The sequence below is a fragment of the Opisthocomus hoazin genome, chromosome 18 (genome assembly GCF_030867145.1).
Source record: "Opisthocomus hoazin isolate bOpiHoa1 chromosome 18, bOpiHoa1.hap1, whole genome shotgun sequence".
In the NCBI taxonomy this organism is placed as follows: Eukaryota; Metazoa; Chordata; class Aves; order Opisthocomiformes; family Opisthocomidae; genus Opisthocomus; species Opisthocomus hoazin.
The window spans coordinates 17,071,229-17,090,953 of record NC_134431.1 but is presented as its reverse complement, the minus strand read 5'-3'; the positions used below and the strand labels follow the sequence as shown (position 1 = coordinate 17,090,953).

Sequence of the window (19,725 nt, the reverse complement as noted above, 5' to 3'; positions counted from 1 at the left end):
GTTTGTTCTCCTATTCTTTTTTATGAACAATATTGCTAGAAAGAACTGGAAATGGATACCAGCAACCTAACACCTGAAATAATGCTTCATATGCAATAACAAATCATTCTGCATCCCTGTTGGGGTGTGGAAATTCATGTTTTGACAAGGACAGAGACGGTTCTGCAGAAGGATATCTCTTATTCCACATGACTTAGTGATGGGTGGCGGAACACATATGTGCACATTTGTTCTGAAGAAATAAAAGGGAGAAGATCCTTATCTCCAGAAAATGAAATAAAGTTTAAGGAAGTGGAAAACAGCATGCTTGCTTTCTGCTGACACCAAAGATATGCACTGTTTCCATCAACTCTTTCCTCATCGGGGTCTTCCACAGGCTTTTTAAATCAACGTCCTTAATGTTCACTGTTAATTAATTGTTTCTCACTTGTCTGTGAAATTAACTGAAACAAAACGTGCATTGTCCCCCTTACTTTGTCAGTGCTCTTGCATTTTGTAGCTGCATTAGAGTTAGCAGCCCGCATCTTTCTAATCTGCTTTGGTTTGTTACTTTGTGGTTAATGGCTTTAAGCACAAATGGATGTGGGCTGGTGAAACATTCGCATTTCAGTTTTGGCTTGAAAAAGAAGGATAACTTGCCCTGATTAAATGTTAAAGGATAACAAATAGAGAAATTCCAAGCTTCTGGAGTGCCAAGTACTTCTCTGCACATTTTTGGTACAACTTTCCACTGTCTTGGTCCTGCATTTCCTATTAGCTGGGATGATCTGTGTGACCCAGTGAACTGCAGGGAGGGGGGAAGGCTCTGATCCCTTTCTTGCCATGTCACAGAAAAGAGGTGAACAGAGAAGCTCCTGTTTCCCAAGTTGGATGGACTCCCTGGCGTGTGCTGGCTGTTGCTATTTGGTTAGTTCTCCTTCAGGGAAAATGATCTGCACTAAACTGCCTGAGAGTTGCTAGGACGCATGTGTATGAGCAAGGCAAACCTACGTATCCAGAAGAATAGAGCCTGCTGTCTTTTATAAAGGGCTGTTAGCTGGAACAGGATTGATGCTGCTGAGCTAGTGCTGTTTCTGAGTTTGGTGAAACAACCGACAACCTCTAAAATCTGGATGTTCTGACTTCAAAGTGCAGAAGTGTGTCACTTAGCATCCTTCCTGAACGCCTGAGCTGGCAGGAGCCCCTTGCCCCAGGCTAGAGGTTCAGCCAACAAATGGTCCTGAGTTTGTTTGGAACAGACCTTTGTTTTATGGCAGCTAACTAACTTGGGCACACGGCCCTGAGCTAAGTGATCACGCTGTAGATAGGAGTCTGTATCTCCGGGAGTGTTTTCTCCTTTGCTTTTTCCCCAAAGGCACATGACAATATTCTCTGTGCATCTGCAAAACACCACAAAGGGCCAGATGGGGAAGCGGAGGAGGCAACTGTAAGATAAAACAGGATTTAGGTAAATATTTTCTTTCTCCTTCTCCATGAGATTAAAGTTGCAGTGGGTTTTTGAATCCTAAACCCTGGAAATGAGGCTAAAATACTTGTGTGCAAAAAAGCCATATGGGCTGAGCTATGCAGAGTGAGCTAAATTTTTACTTGTCCTGTAATAAAGGTAGAATATTGAAGCCCCAGGCCTGTAACTCCTGCCAGCTCTGAAATTTTGTCACGTAGTGGGAGAAACAGAGCTTTTCCTTTCTGCTTTGCCGAGGTAAGGCAGAAAGCAAGCCTTTTCACTTTCTCACTCAGACCTTGCCTGGAAACAGTCAGCCAGTTCTCTCCCTTTTTAGTCTCTGAGGGTCAAACTCTTTGATCCCTGCCAGTATCTTTTTCTGTTCTCTTTATCTCAGTTTAAGGCAGATTTTATTACAGGCTGCCATCCTTCCCAGAGCGCCTGGCAGGTACTGTGCTGCAGACAGGCAGGGAGACCAGATCAATAGTACAGAAAACATGACTAGGAACTTGAAGGTTCAGGGGATGCAGCGAGGGACACGACCTAGTTCCCTCCTTGTCTGACACACGTTTGAGACCAGAATAGTCAGTTCCCTGCTAAGAAGGGCAAGTGACAGGCAAAACTGGGCTTTCTGTAGTTTTCTGCTTTGTTTAATGGCTTTTAGAAGTTGTGGGGGTCTTGTGTTTTGGGGTTTTTTTATTCCAGATATGCTAGTGTGAAATCTATGTTCTTTAACTATGCAGCACCCAGCTGTGGAAATTTTGGTTGTTTTCTGGAAATACCAGTTCCCTGAGATTACTGAAGAACTGTAGTGTGTTGTGTTGTGTACCTGGGGTAAGGCTGAGTTCCCCCAACTGAATTCAATTTTGCATGCCAAAGGAGAGGGAAAGCAAACCTGAACCCATATGATGAGCACAGTGCTGGCTGTCATCTCGACTCCTGCTGACTATGTTGTCCTGCTCCTGGGCATACATTTGAAGATACATAAGTTCTCAGTCTGTTTTCTCTCAGAGCTGTACTCCTTCAAGGCAAAAGCAACTCCTTTAATCTGGAATGCGATCAAACTTGGGCATATCAGTTACCATGCATGATACAAGCAGCTGTAGGGCCCAGTACGACAATCTTTAATGCTTTAGCACAGAATATGTTGGAGGAGAAAGCTTATTGTAACAACATCTTAAAGTCTATACTGGTATAGAAATGTCACTGTAGAACTAATCCTACTAACTCAATTAGGAAATGCAACAGCAACTAGTTTGTCAAGAAAATAAATTTGCTTTGTTTCTATCTTAGCAAGGACTCATCTTGTATCTCCCCAAGTTGCCAGCCAGCAGGGAGAGGAGTGATTTCTAGTTCTGAAATACCTGGCATAGCTCTGGGCTGTCCATATGGTAGCTCTGGGAGTGGGGAGGGTTAGGCTTTTCCTGAGGCTTCATTGAATGGGATGGAAATGGGAAATGTCTTCCCAGCCGAGAGAACTCATTGCCTGCCTGTCTGCTGTTTCACTCAGGCTGACAGGTTGGAAGGTTCCCAGGAAGGCGGCAATGCAAGCCTTGACAGCAGATGTTATGTGAGAAGCAACGCGCAAGAGATGCTTCGCTGTTGGCAGAAGCTAGATTTTCAGTGGTCGTAATTGCATCCAAAGAGTAAAGAAGGTCAAGGAATCAAAGGATTTTGATTGCCTCTTTTTGGCTATCGGGTCACAACAGCTTTTTCACAAGCTGGCTTTTTGCTTTCTCGTAGCAGAGATCTCCTCATTTTCCCCCCTCACACTGATGAGAGCATACATGCTTCATTAGCTCTGATTAGAAGTGAAACCTAGAATACGTCTGCCCTGCAGGAGGAGACTGCACATATTCTCTGTGGTGCAAAAACCAATGGCACGTTTTTTCTATTGAGACAAGAGTTGGAGAGCCCAGAATCTTCACCAGGACAGATGTAGGCTAAAGCCAAGATTTTACACAAGCAACAGTAGCACCTCCTGAAATTTGCCTTCCCATCCTTCACGTATTCTGCACACTCGCAACAAGCTGGTCCCTTTCTGTAGATCTTGCTATAATCCAGTCTTTCTGGCTCCGGCACTTTAGTTTAATGCTGCTGTTTTGTGAACACTTTTCAATTCACTATTAAAGTTAACTTCAGATGACTGAGGGGCGGAGGGGTGTACAGACTTGTGTTTTCCTCATTCCCTTTGGGCACACTTGCCTCTCCCTGTCTTTCCTGCTCTGTTCATTTGCCTGCAGAATGCTTGGGACATCCTAGCTCCATCCTCATTGTGCTGGGCAGCATGCGTGTTCCCGGGCTGTCTGACAGGCTGACTGAACACACCTGCCTACAACATGTGTTCCTAATAAAAAGCTTAATCGGATACTTCTGCAGCCTGGAGGAAGCTGGTACTGAACATGCAGAACAAGTAGAAAAACAGCAGCAGAGACTAAAACCCAAGAACATTCTTTGGGGAATTAGAGCAATAGCTTAGTGTCATTTTACATCACTGACGTTCTCCCTCCTCTTCCACTTCCCCTACATAATTTGCAAAGATCTAAGAGTTACTGCTATTTCCCTGGGACAGTAGAGCTTAAAACCCTTTTTTTGTATTGAAATCAGCAACTGAGATGGCACTTTGAGCAAGAGTGAAATAGCTTCCAAATTCCTGGCCTCTGTGAAGATTTCTGTTCTATGTCATTTGCTGCTAAACTTAGTGATGTTTGGGAGCTTGATACATCCTCATCAAGGATGCAGTCAGAAGGGAACCGTTGGTGTCTCTCGGAGTCTGCTTATCCCACATTCTAGCAGACTCTTCTGGTGGAAAGGACTGGGCAACAGGAGTGGCATTTCTCCTCTGTAGCTATATTTCATTCATAAATCATGCAGAAGGTGAGACATGGGAAGTCCCAGGAGTTCATTTCATCGCTGAGGTGACATGTTTAATTATAGTTTAGGTCAGCCCATACAAAAATGCAATTCATGTTTATGTTGTACATCTCTTCCCTACTTGCCACTAAAACTCTCCTGTTCTGATCAGGTCACAAGACTAGCAAAATTTCTTTGAATAAAAAGTGCCATTAATTAAACAGTTTTTTATTCATGAAACTCATGTAAAGAAGCAATGGATTATAAAGTCAACAAAAAGCACATTTTAAATACTAGGCAGGTAATTTTGAAACGAAGCCAGGAGACATAAGTAATAAAGAAGAAAGCCCTCGACTCTAATGAAGCTGGCATTAGAGATCTGGGGAAGTTTAGTTAATTCACTAGGTGTTGGTTGGTTTGTTTTTCTGAATGGAAAAGGTCACCTTACTCATAAAAGGAAAAACATACGAGGTGAGAGGAATTGGGGGTTATGAGGTATTAATATATGTGCAAAACAAACTTCCCAAGTCAATCTTCTGCTTGGTGCTTCTGAAATGTGAGAAGTTTTCAGAGGTTGAACAGGTTCCTCGTGATAGTATAGCTGATAATCTTTCATGCATTCTGCCCATAAACTGGGCAGGTAAGTCATTTTCATTGTTAATACTATCAGGAGTTCTCGGACATAGATATCACATAAGGTTTGTGCGTATGTTAGAGAGTATAGTAGCAGTGAATGGATTTAGGGCTGCCGCTTTGCATGGCTATTAAACCAAAGTTCCTACTCTAAGGCATGATGGAAAATCTGGGGTAAGAGAAAACCTTCCTAGAGTTCCCTTGGAATCAGGGCACACATTCAAAATCCATCTTTCCTGCATGGCTATTTGTGTGTATGTAAATTGCATGATTTGACCTTCTGTCCCATAAAATGTAAAAGGCTGGATCTTGAAACTACAGAAATGCTAGAGCGAGTACAAAGAATGTAGGTAGCCACACTCCTAATTCGATCCTAGGGCGAGCGCAAACGCAGTTACGTTGGAGACCAGCACGTGCGGATGGGTAGTTACGAGATCTCATGCTGGGACGGCTTTCAGCTGAAGCACTCTGTTCTTCCAAAAGCCTCTCTGAGTGTTGACCGTCGCTAGCTGCCGCAGCCCAGCTGATGAGCGCTAATTGCTGATGACGCAAGGCCATGGGGAGCAGGCGTGGGGCTGCGTCAGCACCACGGCCAGCTCCCGGGGCCGGCCCCGCCCTCCCGCCCACCGAAACGGCCCGAAATGGCCCCAAATGTAGAAAGGAAAAAAGTTTATCCGGGTTTTCTGTTAGCACAGCGCAAGCAATGGAAGAGAAGAAAAATCTGTGATTATTCTGATTTTTTTTTTGTTTGGGGTTGTGTTTTTTGCTGCCTGTAAGAAGCAATGGTTCTACTCAGAGGCAATTCTAAAAGTCAGCAGGTAAAATTAGATTGGCTGTTGCATGTGGCCTCGCAGTTACCATCATGCCCAGAAGGATTTATTTTTTTCTGCATGAAGCCGTCTGTAGCTCATAGAAACTTAGTATGAAGCAGCCCTAGTTTCAAAAATGCACAACAGTGGAAGAAGTGAGTGCATAGAGGTACTGCTCCTCTGCTGAGCTACCGGGACATGCTTCCATAGGGCCCACCCAAGAGCAAAGGAGAGAGCCGGCTTGTCTTTCAGACGATTATACGAAATCATAAAGGAAATACAAGGTTTAGCAATGCTACAAAAACATTCCATTTCCTTCCAACAAGGTGTGTTTTGTCAGGGAGAGCTGGAGAAATCGCAAATGCCTTATAACTCCCCAGTAGAAATCTCATTATCTTGCCTTTTGTTTTCTGGTGTGATGTATTCTTCTGTCATATTAAAAATGAATGGACTCTACTTTTCAAGCCCTACCATGCATCATTCTGTCGTCCCTTAGAGCGAGTCACTGTGTGTTACATTCTAACTCTTGTTCAGAAGAATTGAGTTCACAGTGGAAAACAATTATGCCTCACAATAACTTTACTAATACAGTTACTGTCAGCCAAGATCTCGCTAAGTGGGGTGTTATGTAAAGACGTAAAGTGAAGGATGGAGAGGATATTTGATTAACAGGAAGAAGGCAAAGCAAAATAAAACCCTGCTGGATCTAGAATGCTTAACTCCCGTAGCACCAGAAGTTTGTTTCTCTGTTCAGGCTGAGTAACAATTTGCTACTGAAACAGAATGAGGCGGTTCTGATGCTTTAGGGCTTCTACAAACTACCAACTAAGGACAGACCCACGGGCTACTTTAAATTGCTTTTTTTTAATGTTCACTCTAGTTTTCTGCTCTAAAGAGTGCTCTGAGCAATGGGTTGACGTGAGGGCCACACCCTGCCAAGATGGTTGTTATCTGAGAGACACCCTATTGTTTTACTGCTCCTTCCCTGCTTCTGTCTGGTTCCCAGGAGGTGGCAATTTACTGCTAGCCTATGCAATTTGTGAATGAAGACCTTTGCTATTGTCCTGCCTGTTTCTCTGGCCCATTTACTTTGCAGGCCCAGTGCTTGGTTAGCCCACGCAGAAATGTTTATTCTCCAAAGATAGAAAGAACCTTAGAAATTGTAGAGCTAGAGTAAGATTGGGATTTCTTCCCAGTGAATTTTTGATCTCCAGGCTGAAGTTACTAAAGATTTCAGTGTCTCTGAACATTGCTGCCAGTACATCACCATTTTTATGGTTAACTAAGTTTCTATCTCATCTGCATAAAAACTACTCACATCTTGTTGGTAGCTCCTGCACCAAAGTAATTTCTCTTCCCTTGCATACCCCTTATGACAGGAATTAGGAGCTGAGGAGTTCTTGTCCCTGGACCTAGACTTCTGTTAATAAAACCTAGCCCTGTGTGACTGTGTCTGTCCTATATGTAGTTGTTGGTCTAAAATGTTACGTGAGGCACTCTCCTGCATCCTCATCACTTCTTACAGAGAGTAAACTTAGCATGGTAGTTTCAATATCCACAAAGCGAGCCCATGTTCTTGCCACTCATTCTAGCAACAGCAGGCTGCTACTCCGAAGGTGAGGATGGGTCTGGCAAGTTTTTGGTTTGGACCTTTGAGTGTGCTCCCAGCAGTGTCTTCCCCTAACCCTACACCTGCACTCTGCACCTTCCCGCAATATGACTTGGCCCCACCATTACAGTAATGCTGCCAAGCTGACAGTAAACTTTGGCTGTTGAAGTCCTGCCAAGTACGTTTTGACCAGTGTTGCAAGACTGATGCTAAAATGATTTATTCTCTCTATTTATTCCAGCTGGTGGGCTTTGTCTACGCCTGTTATGTTGTTAGTGTTTTTACAGAAGAAGAAGACAGCTGTAAGTATTTATCAACAGATCCCTTGGCAAAGGTTGTATTAAATTTTATTTCTCTCTCAGATGTTTGTCTATCAGGACTGAGTCTATCAGACTTCTTTCCATCTCCCCATCGGTGTGATATGGCACTACCTACCTTTCAAGGATCAGCTGTTTTTACTGTGAGATTTTTTTCCCCCATGCCACCATGTGTTAGATGCTGCAATTCTGCTACTCAGCCCAAAAAAGCTTGGGGTTGGCTACTCACTCAGGCTAGGCTTTAGAGAAACTGGGCAGCTGCTTCTGTTCTCAAGCTTGTATAGCTTGATGCCACTGAAATATTACCATTGTAATTAGGAGTACCTACAACAAAGAATAGAGCCTGGTACTCCAGTAGGCCACCTGCTGAGTATCACATGCCACAAGCTGAGGATGAAGCAGAGCATGAGATTTCGTGCCAAGAACCAACCTGACCACTTAATTTAAAAGCAGGGGAAGTACTGTATCTGAATTACAAGAAGGAGGAAGGAGCTGACTCCCTCGTGTTTGGTATACAAATCTAAGTGTCATGTGTTCACTGTGACGCGTGTCAGAGCAGAGCAAAGACTCAGAGGAATCCCTTGGGTCTGTGGGATCCATGCAGATATCCATAACCTGGTCTTTGATTACTTTGCCTTTCTAAAACTCCCTTTGAGACCAATAATTTTGCAAACAAAAGAACGGATGCATAGGGTTCAAATAAATGTGAAGTCTGATTTCTTTGGCAATGTGTTGGGTCTAGGCCAGTTTATTCCAGGTAAGGATCTGATCCAAAGGCTTTATATCCAAATATCACTTCTTTAAGACATTCATTAGGTTTGTGCAAGGAGCTTTGTTGTTTTAAAGAGCAACTGGCATGGATTTTAGCTGAAAAACAGCTTTGAACTGAATATTTGAAAGTATGTGAAGAACGTTGATATCACAGGAGATAAGATGTACTGTCTATCTGACTTGTCCTCATGTTTTTCTGTAGTTTCCTGTGTGGCTGAACTCATTCTACTGACTGTATTGATCATTTGTTTAGAGCTTGGCAGTGCACTTAGCGGAGTGCTACGTTATAAATAATATTTTAAAAAGTACCCTATAGCTCTTCTATTAGCTAAATAGCTTGAGTTCCGAGCCCCTTTAGAATACTGTAAAATAATAACTTGAAGACCTCATTTTTCTAGTAGGGATCTGTTAGGAGAGACAGCCACACGGAAGGAAGCATTATCTAGAAATGCAGAGCTGTTAATTTCAGGATACACATTTTTTTTCCGCTAACAAATTTCTTTTCCCTCCCAGTTTCCCAGCTTGGAGTTAAAATGCCAGCTTGAATAATTAACAATGACAAACCATCAATATTTCACACTCACAGTGGTAGATCCTTCCAGTGACCCGAACAAATTTGAGCTGCGTTTTAATTTTCTCTTCCATTTGTGGTTTCCTTTAAATGTTGCTTTGATATGCAGCACGAAGTAATTATAAGTGCTGAGGCACATTAATCAGGAAGCTCATGCAAACGTGATTTTCATGAGAAAACACAGCAGTAGGGATCTACTAATGCTGAATTGTGAACAAGAATATTTTAGATGTGCTAATGCACTGTAATATATTGCAACAATGAACCACAGTTAAGATATTTATTAAGCAGCTTGGATCTTGAGTGCTTCCATGGTTGGGTGCTCAGATGATAGTACTTTTGTTTGTTCAGGGTACTAGACAGGTACTGAAACTTGCAAATCTTTAAGGTTTCCTAATTTAGACATTCCACAACTGAGGTAATATAGTTAGTATCTGTTTTAAAAACTGCAGACGCTCTTGATTTTAAAATACTCAAACATTTCCAAAGGTGGCTGAGAAAAGGTCGAGACTCAATGGAACTACGGGGAATTATCCCCCCAATTAACTTAGAACCTTTACAGATTTCACCCATTAACTAACTTGTTCCAAAATCACAAATGGAATTTGTGAGAATATGTGTTCCTTGGGTTTCTAAATATATTTTAAGAGGAATTTTTTTTTCACTTCCAATATATTTAGTAAATATTTTTTCTATTGATTGTTCACTAACAAATACCAAAACTCTTTAGCTAGAATTTAAAATAATAGTGCCACCTTCAGGAAAGGAAAATAAACAGGCATTTATATAGTTAATAAGACTCTCCAGTTATATTTAAATGGCATTTGGACAGGATGGCTTTCACACTTCCAGATGAAATGCACTAACTTGGCACCAAAAAGTGGTCTAAGCTGAATCTATTTTAAAGGTTTTTGCAAGGCCGACTAGGTCAGTCACAAATCACACCACGTCATACCCCTGCTGACCCAGCTACGTTGGCCAGCTCAATAATATAGACTTGGCCTAATTTCAGGGGAACGAAGAGAGACTTGAAAAATTCTTCTATGGTTACTAAGGGAATCGTCATTTAAAACTCTCCTTGTTTAGTTACACTGCCCTTATGTGAATACTGGAGAAGGGAAGCATTGTTCCTATTTGTATACAATTAACAGAAATTGAGTTGGCAGCGGGGATGTGAAAAATATCAGAGCTGAGGATAATAAGGTATTTGAGGATAATAAGGTATTTGCAGTTTTCCAAAGCTGCTGTTGTCTGTCTTGCAGGAAAGACAAGTGGGGCAAGAAAATTCCCACTTCACTATATAACCTTCCTGGGGACTGCTGTGCTGCCAACTTCGCTGGCATTCGCTCGCGAGCCATTCGCCGGCTTCTTTCTTTCAGCACATCGCTGAACGGCTGAGGCTTTCTCAGCTCAGTTCTCATGCGAAGTCACAGCGTGGTGGCAATAGCCAAGGAGGCTGAGGGGGGCCCTCTTGTTTTTCTGGAGTCTTTTGATAGCTCTCTGCTTGTGCTAGCTGAACCTTCTGCTTGGCACACTTGTCCATCCCAGGAGATCCTGGAAAAAAGGTCTGTACAGGCAGAGATTTCCACCAGGCAATCCATACCTGAAAAATCATTTTTCTGTTCTCTCACTAATTTTTGTGTTATGCCATGACATGCACCAACTTTCTCTTTCATTTCCTTTCAGTTTTCTGGCCATGTTTGTTTATTTATTTGAGTTCTGATTTTTTTTCAGTTGATTTCATTGGTGGATTTGATCCATTTCCTCTCTACCATGTCAATGAAAAACCCACCAACCTTTTGTTCAAGCAGACATACCTGTAAGTATCACCTCCTGTGCTAAGAGGCTACGCGTGCCTCTTAGTTTGATGGCTCGAGGGTGCCGCAGGTTTGGGTTTTTTCCTCCTTGCAGGTTGATTTCTCCAGCAGGCTTTTCAGATATGGAAGGAGTGAACAAGTGGACACCAGAAGGGGTGCAACTGCCTCTGCTCAGCCCCAGGTTGCCAGGGTGAAGCTGGTGTTGCTGTACTTGGCTTATGGTAGTGCTGTTTGACAGGAAGCAGTGGAGCCAGCTATAGGATGTTACTGTAAACAAACTACTGGATGCCTTTTCCTTGAAGGAAGCAAAGAGAGGCTTTTCAGCAGTGAACGGTGCCCCAGCAGGTAAAGGTAGGGGCTGTGAGGAAGGAAGAGTCAGCCTCGGTGGATGCTGAGAGTAAGCCGTAGCGACAGCAGAGTATGATGCTCGATCTCAGGTTACATTGTAGTCTGTCAGGCAGAACCTCGATGAAAGATCTTTACTGGGGTAAAATCTATGCAACAACCAGTTATTTAAGCCGTATTTTAGCTCTGTGGACAGACAGTCACAACTGAACTCTTGACCTATGCATCCATGCAATTTTTATCATTGACCATGTCTTTGTCATCCTGCAATAACCTTCTCATGATGGCAACACAAAATTTGACTGTCTTGGATACAAGGTCTCCCTGTATCTGTTTGTACTGCTAGGGAACCTGTAGTGTACAAAGCTAACACACCAGTGAATTAAATTGAACTGAGCCTTAGATGGTTTGAATGCAGGATGGCACAGGTTTACTCTTAAGGTTTCTTTTCTTTCTTTTTTTTTTTTTTTTAATTCTGTTGCCCACAAGAACAGAGGCTCCTATGTGTGGGGCGTCCAAAAAGTTCAGCTGAGAGCAGGGAGCAGAAAGGGGGCTTGTCCACAGCAGCTCCTTTCATACCACTAATAGAGATCCACTGCTGAATTCCAGCTTCTGCCCTCTGATAATCCCTTCCCACTGCTGAAGGCAGATGATCATACTTTCACGCAGTCCACTTAAAAGATGGTTCTTAATTAGATTCTCAAACATAAAGGCCAGTATTATCTGTTTAAAGCAGCAATAAGAACTGAATTTTTGATACTCCTTGAACTGAGCTGCAAGAAGGCAGTTCCAGTGTGCAGCAATTCTTTAAAGCAGCCACCTAAGGGAGGTTGTTTTTTGGGAGTAATGTTACCAGAGAGTCCTGCCAAAAAGAAGAATGTGAGGATGGGGGAGAAAAGTGGGGCTGAGGGAAGAAAAACTGTCCCCAAACAGATTTGTAGATGTGCCCCTCTGATGTAGTAAGGACTTACTGCCACTTTGTCACTGCAGCACACGGCACAAGACCAGGAGAACAAGTCATTTTTGCAAAGCATTTAAACACGCTGTATCTTTGGGGGTGCAATAGTATTATCGGAAGGGATGCTACAGGAGATTAAATATTGATTTCCCTCTCGTTTTGTCACAGTGGGATGGAATTTTCCACAGTCTGCAGAAGCTGTGGAGCTTTAAGCAGCTCCCTGATTTACCAGCCTGATAGAGCAGTGGGCTGAGGAAACATCACGCTTTTACAGTATGGGGTGGGGGACTGCTTTTTTTCTTAAAATGATGGATTCTGTTTGTGAAAGAAGCTAGTACTTATAAATGAAGTTTTCTGTATGGGGAGATGGTAATACGAACAGAAGCTAGCAATGTAAAACTTCCTTACAAGGGCCCCAGTAAGATGGTAAGCTACTAATTAAGTGCATAGATAATTTTGTTGTCCTTCAGTCCCATTTTTTAGATCATCACTTGATAGCTGCTGCCAGCACAACATAATATTTCTTTCTGGATAATGGGAGGTGAAAACAGCTGCTGAGCAGTAGATAAGGTGATCCTCAACAAATTTCGTAACAGCCACCAAGTAGCAATTTTTGTTTATTTATTTCAGCCTAGCTCTTGCCTTTCACCCACATGTATAAATGGGAGTGAGAGGAGGAACAGATACTTGATTCTCAGCTAATGAAGCCATGGAGTTCTGCAGTCTGGGGCACGGAGAGCCAGATGCCCTTGTCCTGCTGCAAAAATAATTTTATGATAACTGAAGGCATTTTCTTTTTTTATATCCTGTTCAAGTTTAAATTTGTAGAACAGCTAGGGGTCAGGAACATGGACTTTCTGTTTTTAACTCCATTTTGCTGAAGGAAATGCTGAATGAAACTGAATCTATTCTACAACTACCAACATGGAGCTAGCTGCAGCCATGAACTTTTATTTTAGGGTGGCACCACCCCACTGTCAGTAGTCAGCTGTTCTCCTGATAATGCACTTGCCCTGTTGCCACAGCTCTCTAACTGGATCACTTTCCTTCATTCCCTAATGGAATTATCCTGTTCACTCCAGTTTTATCTATCCTTTTCTGATGAAATCACACTCTTTCCTCTCCTCCCAGTCTGCCCTTTCCCTTGTCCTGGCTTGCATTTTTCTCTGGTCTCTCTTCATCTCTCCAAAGTTATCAATTTTCATAGATCTGAAGGCCTCACAGAACAATGACATTGACCTAGGCCGATGAGCACAGCTTCAGCCCAAGACCAACCCCGTAACCTCTGTATCAAGCACACAGGCTATGAGTTAGAAGATAACTTTTAAATATGCTGCCACGGTTCAAAGATATTAAAGGGAGACTGCTGTGTACCTTGACAGCCTACTGCAGTGGTTATCATCTGCTAAATTCAGTATTCAAAATGCATACCCCATTGCTGGCCTTCAGCTTCTATCCAGTGCACTGAAAAAGGTTCTTAAATACCTTTGCCTCCTACTAGGAGAAAAAAAATCTCCCAAAACTATTACTGATAGTAGGCACTTCCATACTGCAATCCAGTTATCTCCCAGCTTTATCATGGTAATCTACCAACCTCCTTGCCATCAGCTGCAAGCCACCAGTTAGTGAAAAAACTCACAAATTATGAAGTGTTTTTTTTCTTTTTTAAAAAGCCAACCACAACAAAAATCAACAAAGAGTTTTGTACTGTTGCTTACAAAGGCATGATTTAAGTGCACATCATCTTAATTAGCACCCCCACTACTCACACAGCAACAGTGATGTTCTATAAATACAGTTATTTCTATTTGAGGTTCCACGACCGCTTCTGTTCTACATTTTATTGACTCTAGGGGGTTTTGGTTGTGATGGTTCCTATTTCAAGTCACAAGCTTAAGTAAAAGAGACTCAAATTATAATGAAAAAAATTGTTCTGAAAGTTTTACTGTGTAGTAGGATTACCCTTAATCTCACTGCTCCTTACCAGTCAAGGCACAGCTCTAATTATTTAACAATAATATATTAGGAATCTTGACAGAAGATATGTTCAAGTCTCCAGTGCGTGAGTTTCTGGGTCAAAGCACTTAGCCAAAGGATAAGAAGTCACTTATTGAAAAGTTATTCTCCTGAGGCCAAAAGAGAACCTTTCCCATGAGTTTTCAGGAAGGAAAGGCTGAGCTCTTACCCCTCCTCAGCTAAAGCTCAAATTCAGGCTGTGCTTGCTTGCACCACTGTCTCCTCTTGGGCTGCGCTGGACAGGACATCAGCTCAGGGTCTCTTTTCTTCTTGTTCACTTGTAGTAACAGAATTCTCATCATGTGAGGCAAGGAAGCATTCCTGCACTGATAGCTGCGGCAAGGTTAACCGAGACAGCTTTGACGTGTCTGCCTACAGCTGTTATCTCCAAGTACCCTGCAAGACCTGCCAAGACAGCAGGAGGCCCAGATCACCATGATCACTTGTCAGCGCTCCCTGCCTGCTGCATCCATTCCCTCTTTTGACATCATTCTCTAAATTTCTTTTAGAAAGAAGCACTGTGCAATCTCAGTTATAAAGCAGAATAGTCTCAAAGCATGATTTTGCACGTGATTTAGTGCTAACTCTAGAACCCGCCGTTTGACAGGAGGGAGCCTCTACTTATTTAAAAGGTAGAGAGATGGGCAATAGATCCTCCCGCCTTTTGAGACGGTGTTTCTGAGGCCAAGCAGTGGACTGCACAGTTGTGAGGCTCCTGTCCATAACACTCATTGTGATCTGGCACCCCAAATACTACATTACATTAATGGCTTAAGAGCTTTAATTTGATTTTAGTTGTGCAGCCAGATTTCATTGGACTGCTTTCCTCAAACCTACCACTGGAAAGGGCCATAGGGTAACATGGGGTGTGACTCTTATCAGATGTAGACTTCAGTATTGACAGGGTAGCAACAGGAGGTGTTGGTTAATTGGATGATCTAAGGCTCCAGTTGGTGATTGCCCACTTTAATACTCCCTTATCGATTCTTCTGTGGTGCAGTCTGTCCGCTAGCCATAGGCACGAGGCAGCTGTGAGCATGCAGCATCAAAGGACTAGAGCCCATATAACAGTCATCCACTTATAGGCTGAAAGTGGGTTCTTCAGTAGATCAACCGAAAAGTACACAGATAACATTCTTCAATTCAAAAAAATCAAAAACCAGATTGAAACACTGGAAGAGGAAGGGGGGAAATTCCTTTAGGATTGTTTTTCCCCCATCCCCTCCAAACTCTGTTTGATGACCAGAATACTTTACGCAGGAAACTTTTATTTAAACAGGAAAAAAATCCCACTTTGTTTTGAGGAGAGAAAAAACACAAAACAAAATTCTTCTGCTTTTCTTTCTAGGTAGACTTTTTCTCAAACAAACAATTTGCTGAATATCAACATAAATTTGCAAACTGTTTTGATCAACCTGAAGCTGCATATTTAAGAGGTGATGTTTCAGCTGAAAACATTCACTCATAATTACTGCTGTCTACAGTAGATCTGCTTATACTGCTGCATCTACACAAAAAGCACATCACTTCAATTTCAAGGAGCTACTTTATTCTAGAGATGACCCCTAGCTTTTAAAATTCCTAACTGAATTTCATGCAGCTCCAAATGCTGAGGATACATAGATCTAACACTCTGGCTCATATCTCGTCCTTAGTCTAACTGCAGTATATTCAGGCCTGGTGTATGCACAGCATTCTTTCAAGGCCTGAAGACTGCTTAACCACATTACCTCTGAGCTTTCAATCCTACTCCTCATCTGTAGTCAATCATATTTAAAAACCCAGAACAGGAAAAAAATAAACCAAACCAATTTTGTTCTCATTGTTTCCACACCATTTCTGTTACCTTAAGTAAACAGCTTAGTACTTGCTCCGCATTGATGTCCTGCCTTCAATTTCCTCCCCCTCCCTACAGGCCTGCGTAAATAAAGAGGAGCCAGAGAATGGACAAACCTTGCACTCCACCATCAAAGGTGCTGCAGGAAACAGTCCCGTGTGGCCTGGATCTTTGGCAGAGGAAATGCAGGATGGTGAACTCCATTCCATTTTTTGTTCCTTCTTTTCCAAAGCAATGAATGTACATTGAAGAATGGCCGTGCGGTTGGTTTTTAATTCTCCAAGTGCCCCGATGAACCATTCCTACCATCGCCTGGTGGTACCAGCCAACAAAAGGCACAGGCCTGAAGACCTCGGGCAGAACAAGTTCACCGAGAGCCTCTCTCAAGAGGTACAGTTCAAGTCGGAGCTGCTTCCTTGCGCCACGGATCCACAAAGAAGGAAGCACTGCATAACACCCTGGGACGTTTCATGTTTTGTTATTAGCTTCTTCCCCTTCTCCTTTCCCTTGTTCTGAAAAGAGCCTAAATCCCCTAACACAACTTCATCTCCTCCCTACCTGTATAGAACTAGGTGGGGGCTATTTACATTTGAGTTATTTAGGCTTTTTCATTTTTTTAAGTTATAGATGAGAGCTCTTCCCTTCTTCCCCCCTCGCAGTCCATCCAGGACTCCCTCACTCTCTATTCTTTAGACACGGTCAGCGCCTTAGCAGTAGGCATTTGGCCTGGATTGCAGTGTTCTGCAACCTAACTCCTATAATGCTGAACAGCTAAAAACTTGTACAAGCACCAAGTCTTTACTCAGCATGGAGCTTAGCCCCATTTCAACATGCCAAGCCCTTCTCAGAGCAGCTGTAACTTACTCTGGGTTTGCCCCTCCACATTAAATTAACATTGGTGTAGCCATATACACAGCTGAAACCTGCTGCAGGACGCTGGAAATTGCCTGTTTCTTCATGGATCACAGATGGTTTTGTACCTGCCTTCTTCACCGAGCAGCCACGCTTATTCCAGGCCCAAGCCTGGCAGCACCCTGATGGAAGGGGTTTTTTGTGGCAGGATAATTTTGAGGGGAGGGAATGTGCAGAAGGAAAGGGGGAATACAAGTGTAATTAAGTTGCACTAACGAGCTGCAGCAATTAATTAAAAAAAAAAAAACCCAGACAAAAAAACAATGTCAGTTTTGTTAGCTACCTCTCCCAGCATCTTGTGTCAAGCAGAGAACGAGCACTTGTCAGCCATCCGTGGCATTCTTTGGCTGGTACATTCCAAGTGCTGTTGTAATTCTTTATTGTCTTGCTTAATCTGTTTGAGATTACTTAGCATTTTTCAGTAATGCTTTTCAGAACAGTCAAGCTAGAAGGCATGCTAGGGAGGGAAAGTGTGAGGAAAGAACTACAAGAAATAAAAACATCAAGTGCTAAGTCAGAGACAGAATGATGTACCTTTCTTTGTCCCATTCCAAAGGGCTCAGGAAGTAAAATCCTCTTATATAAACCCAAAAGCATAAGCACTACGAGATTTTTTTTGTTTATGTGCAACTTCCATTCCAGATGCCCTGGATGCAACCTAACATCCCAAGTTCTGATCAGGTGTAGCTGCGAGTAAAAATGCAGTCTTCTGTAGGCAATGTTCCTTCTGTTAGCCAGCAGAAGCCACAGCTTCTGAGCAGAAGAGATGACCAACAGTTGCTGGTTTGGTACTAGTGTCATCATTTGAGAAAGAAAAAGCTCAACCTTCTCTAGAACAGCTCTGCCTGGCAAAACATAACTATCGCCCATGTTAGTCAATACTGTGCCACCATCAAGTTAAAAAAATAGCCTAGTGGAACACAAGCTCCCACACCCTTTAGGCAGCATTCATAGCAGCATGCATCCACTATCTCTTGGCGCTTTCTCCACTTTTCCTTTGCTTCAGTTCATTTCTGTGTTACGCTCCTTCCTACTTGCCACCCGATGTTCCCTGGAGGGGCAGAAAAAGGAACGGAAGAAGATATGTCCTTTAGTCAGTGAGATTGTTCCACAAAAGATTGCATTTATTTGGGGCTTTTGAAATAGAACTTCCCTTTCCTTATCACTGACTTTAAACCAAAAAGTGTAATATGATTTCTTTTCCTTAGAAAGAAATGTTGTCCACCAGATACCAGCAATCTTTATTGGCCTTGTTTGAGAGCAAGCAAAATTCAGCACTGATAGTGGAGAAAGCACAGTTGCAGCTTTGAACAGCTGAAACACTTCTCTAGTAGTTTCAGGAAGGAATTCTTCTAGATGGTTGTATGAAGCCAAAAGGAACTCTGAGTTATTGTGAGGTCTGCATGTTTTTAACACTATACCTCTCAAACTGACCAAGCCTTGATGCCACATGTACTAATAAAACTGATCAAAACCACTTGCCCAGTACTCAAAAGAGTGTAAGCATCAAACGATGCACTTAACAGCATGCCTCCTGACTTTAATACACACTGGTGAAGATCAATTAAATAAATACAAGTGTGATAACAGAGTAGCTTCATAACTACCACTCTTATGATGAACACAGGTAATTAAGTATCTTTTAATAGAAGTAAAATGAGTGTTCAGGTAAGCCTATAATACTTATTATCAATGCTGCCATAAGTAAAAAAAAAAAAAAAAAAAAAATCAGTCTGAGAAAGAAGAAAATACGACAAGCTACCAGGGATCATATCACAGAATCCCAGCATGGCAGGGGTTGGAAGGGACCTCTGGGGACCATCCAGTCCAACCCCTCTGCCAAAGCAGGGTCACCCAGAGCAGGCTGCACAGGACCTCGTCCAGGTGGGTTTTGAGTATCTCCAGACAAAGAGAATCCACAATCCCTCTGGGCAGCCTGGTCCAGGGCTCTGTCACCCTCAGAGGGAAGAAGTTCTTCCTCATGTTCAGCTGGAACTTCCTCTGCTTCAGTTTGTGCCCGTTGCCCCTTGTCCTGTCACTGGGCACCACTGGAAAGAGCCTGGCCCTGTCCTCCTGACACCCACCCCTCATATTTAGAGGCATTTCTAAGATCCCCTCTCAGCCTTCTCTTCTCCAGGCTAAACAAGCCCAGCTCCCTCAGCCTTTCCCCATAGGAGAGATGCTCCAGTTCCCTCATCTTCACAGCCCTCTTCTGGACTCTCTCCAGTAGTTCCTCATCTTTCTTGAGGATACTCCACACTTAATTACCTCCTCTAGTTTTCATTAGCAGAGCCATTCATCCTTCACACGCTGACAACCCTCCTTCCTGGTCTGGTTGTGCTGGACCCACTCCAAGTGCTGCAAGGCTCTGCGGGAGCCCGGCAGGTTCCCCTCTCACCAGGCCAGGGCTGCCATCTATTGGGGACAGGCACCGCAGGCGCTGCCAAAGAGCAGCCGGTACCTGCTTCAGAAGGGACATCAGCCCGTGGAGAAAAACGGCTCTGCCCTTCCAGATATGGAAAAGCCACAATTTTCAAAACAGTAAATAAAAGCAGCTCCAGAAATAGCTGGTATCTTTACAGCCTTGTAGTCCCATTGATGCTCAGGCTGGGTTCCAGCCACACTGCCCTAAAGTTTGGGAAGAAATAACACTACTCCAACACTGAGCTGGTTTTGTCTTCCAGTCTCAGGCAACAGCAAAAGCTTATAGTTTAAGTAGATGTGGTAATTTACAGAGGCAAAATAAAGCCAATGATAGCTTGAACCCAGACATGACACCTAATTCAGCGCGGTGGTGCAATTCTGTTCCTTATGAAAGCTGCTGTCTGGAAAAGAC

The 19,725-nt window shown here is 43.0% G+C and overlaps 1 protein-coding gene across 4 annotated transcripts in view; it reads left to right on the top strand.

Moving 5' to 3' along the window:
* The window catches only part of NKAIN4 (sodium/potassium transporting ATPase interacting 4), a 58,034-nt gene extending 39,556 nt beyond the window's left edge, over window positions 1-18,478 (top strand). For 2 of the 4 annotated variants that reach the window (XM_075438451.1, XM_075438449.1), the window contains exons 5-7: window positions 7,587-7,647; window positions 10,739-10,823; window positions 16,056-18,478. In XM_075438451.1, the coding sequence (XP_075294566.1) occupies window positions 7,587-7,647; window positions 10,739-10,823; window positions 16,056-16,065 (156 nt within the window). In that variant the 3' untranslated portion in view covers window positions 16,066-18,478. Of the gene's footprint in view, window positions 1-7,586; window positions 7,648-10,738; window positions 10,824-15,488; window positions 15,582-16,055 lie in introns of those variants that run through there. The other 2 variants (XM_075438450.1, XM_075438452.1) reach the window with 2 other exon arrangements.
* The last annotated feature ends 1,247 nt before the right edge of the window (window positions 18,479-19,725 follow it).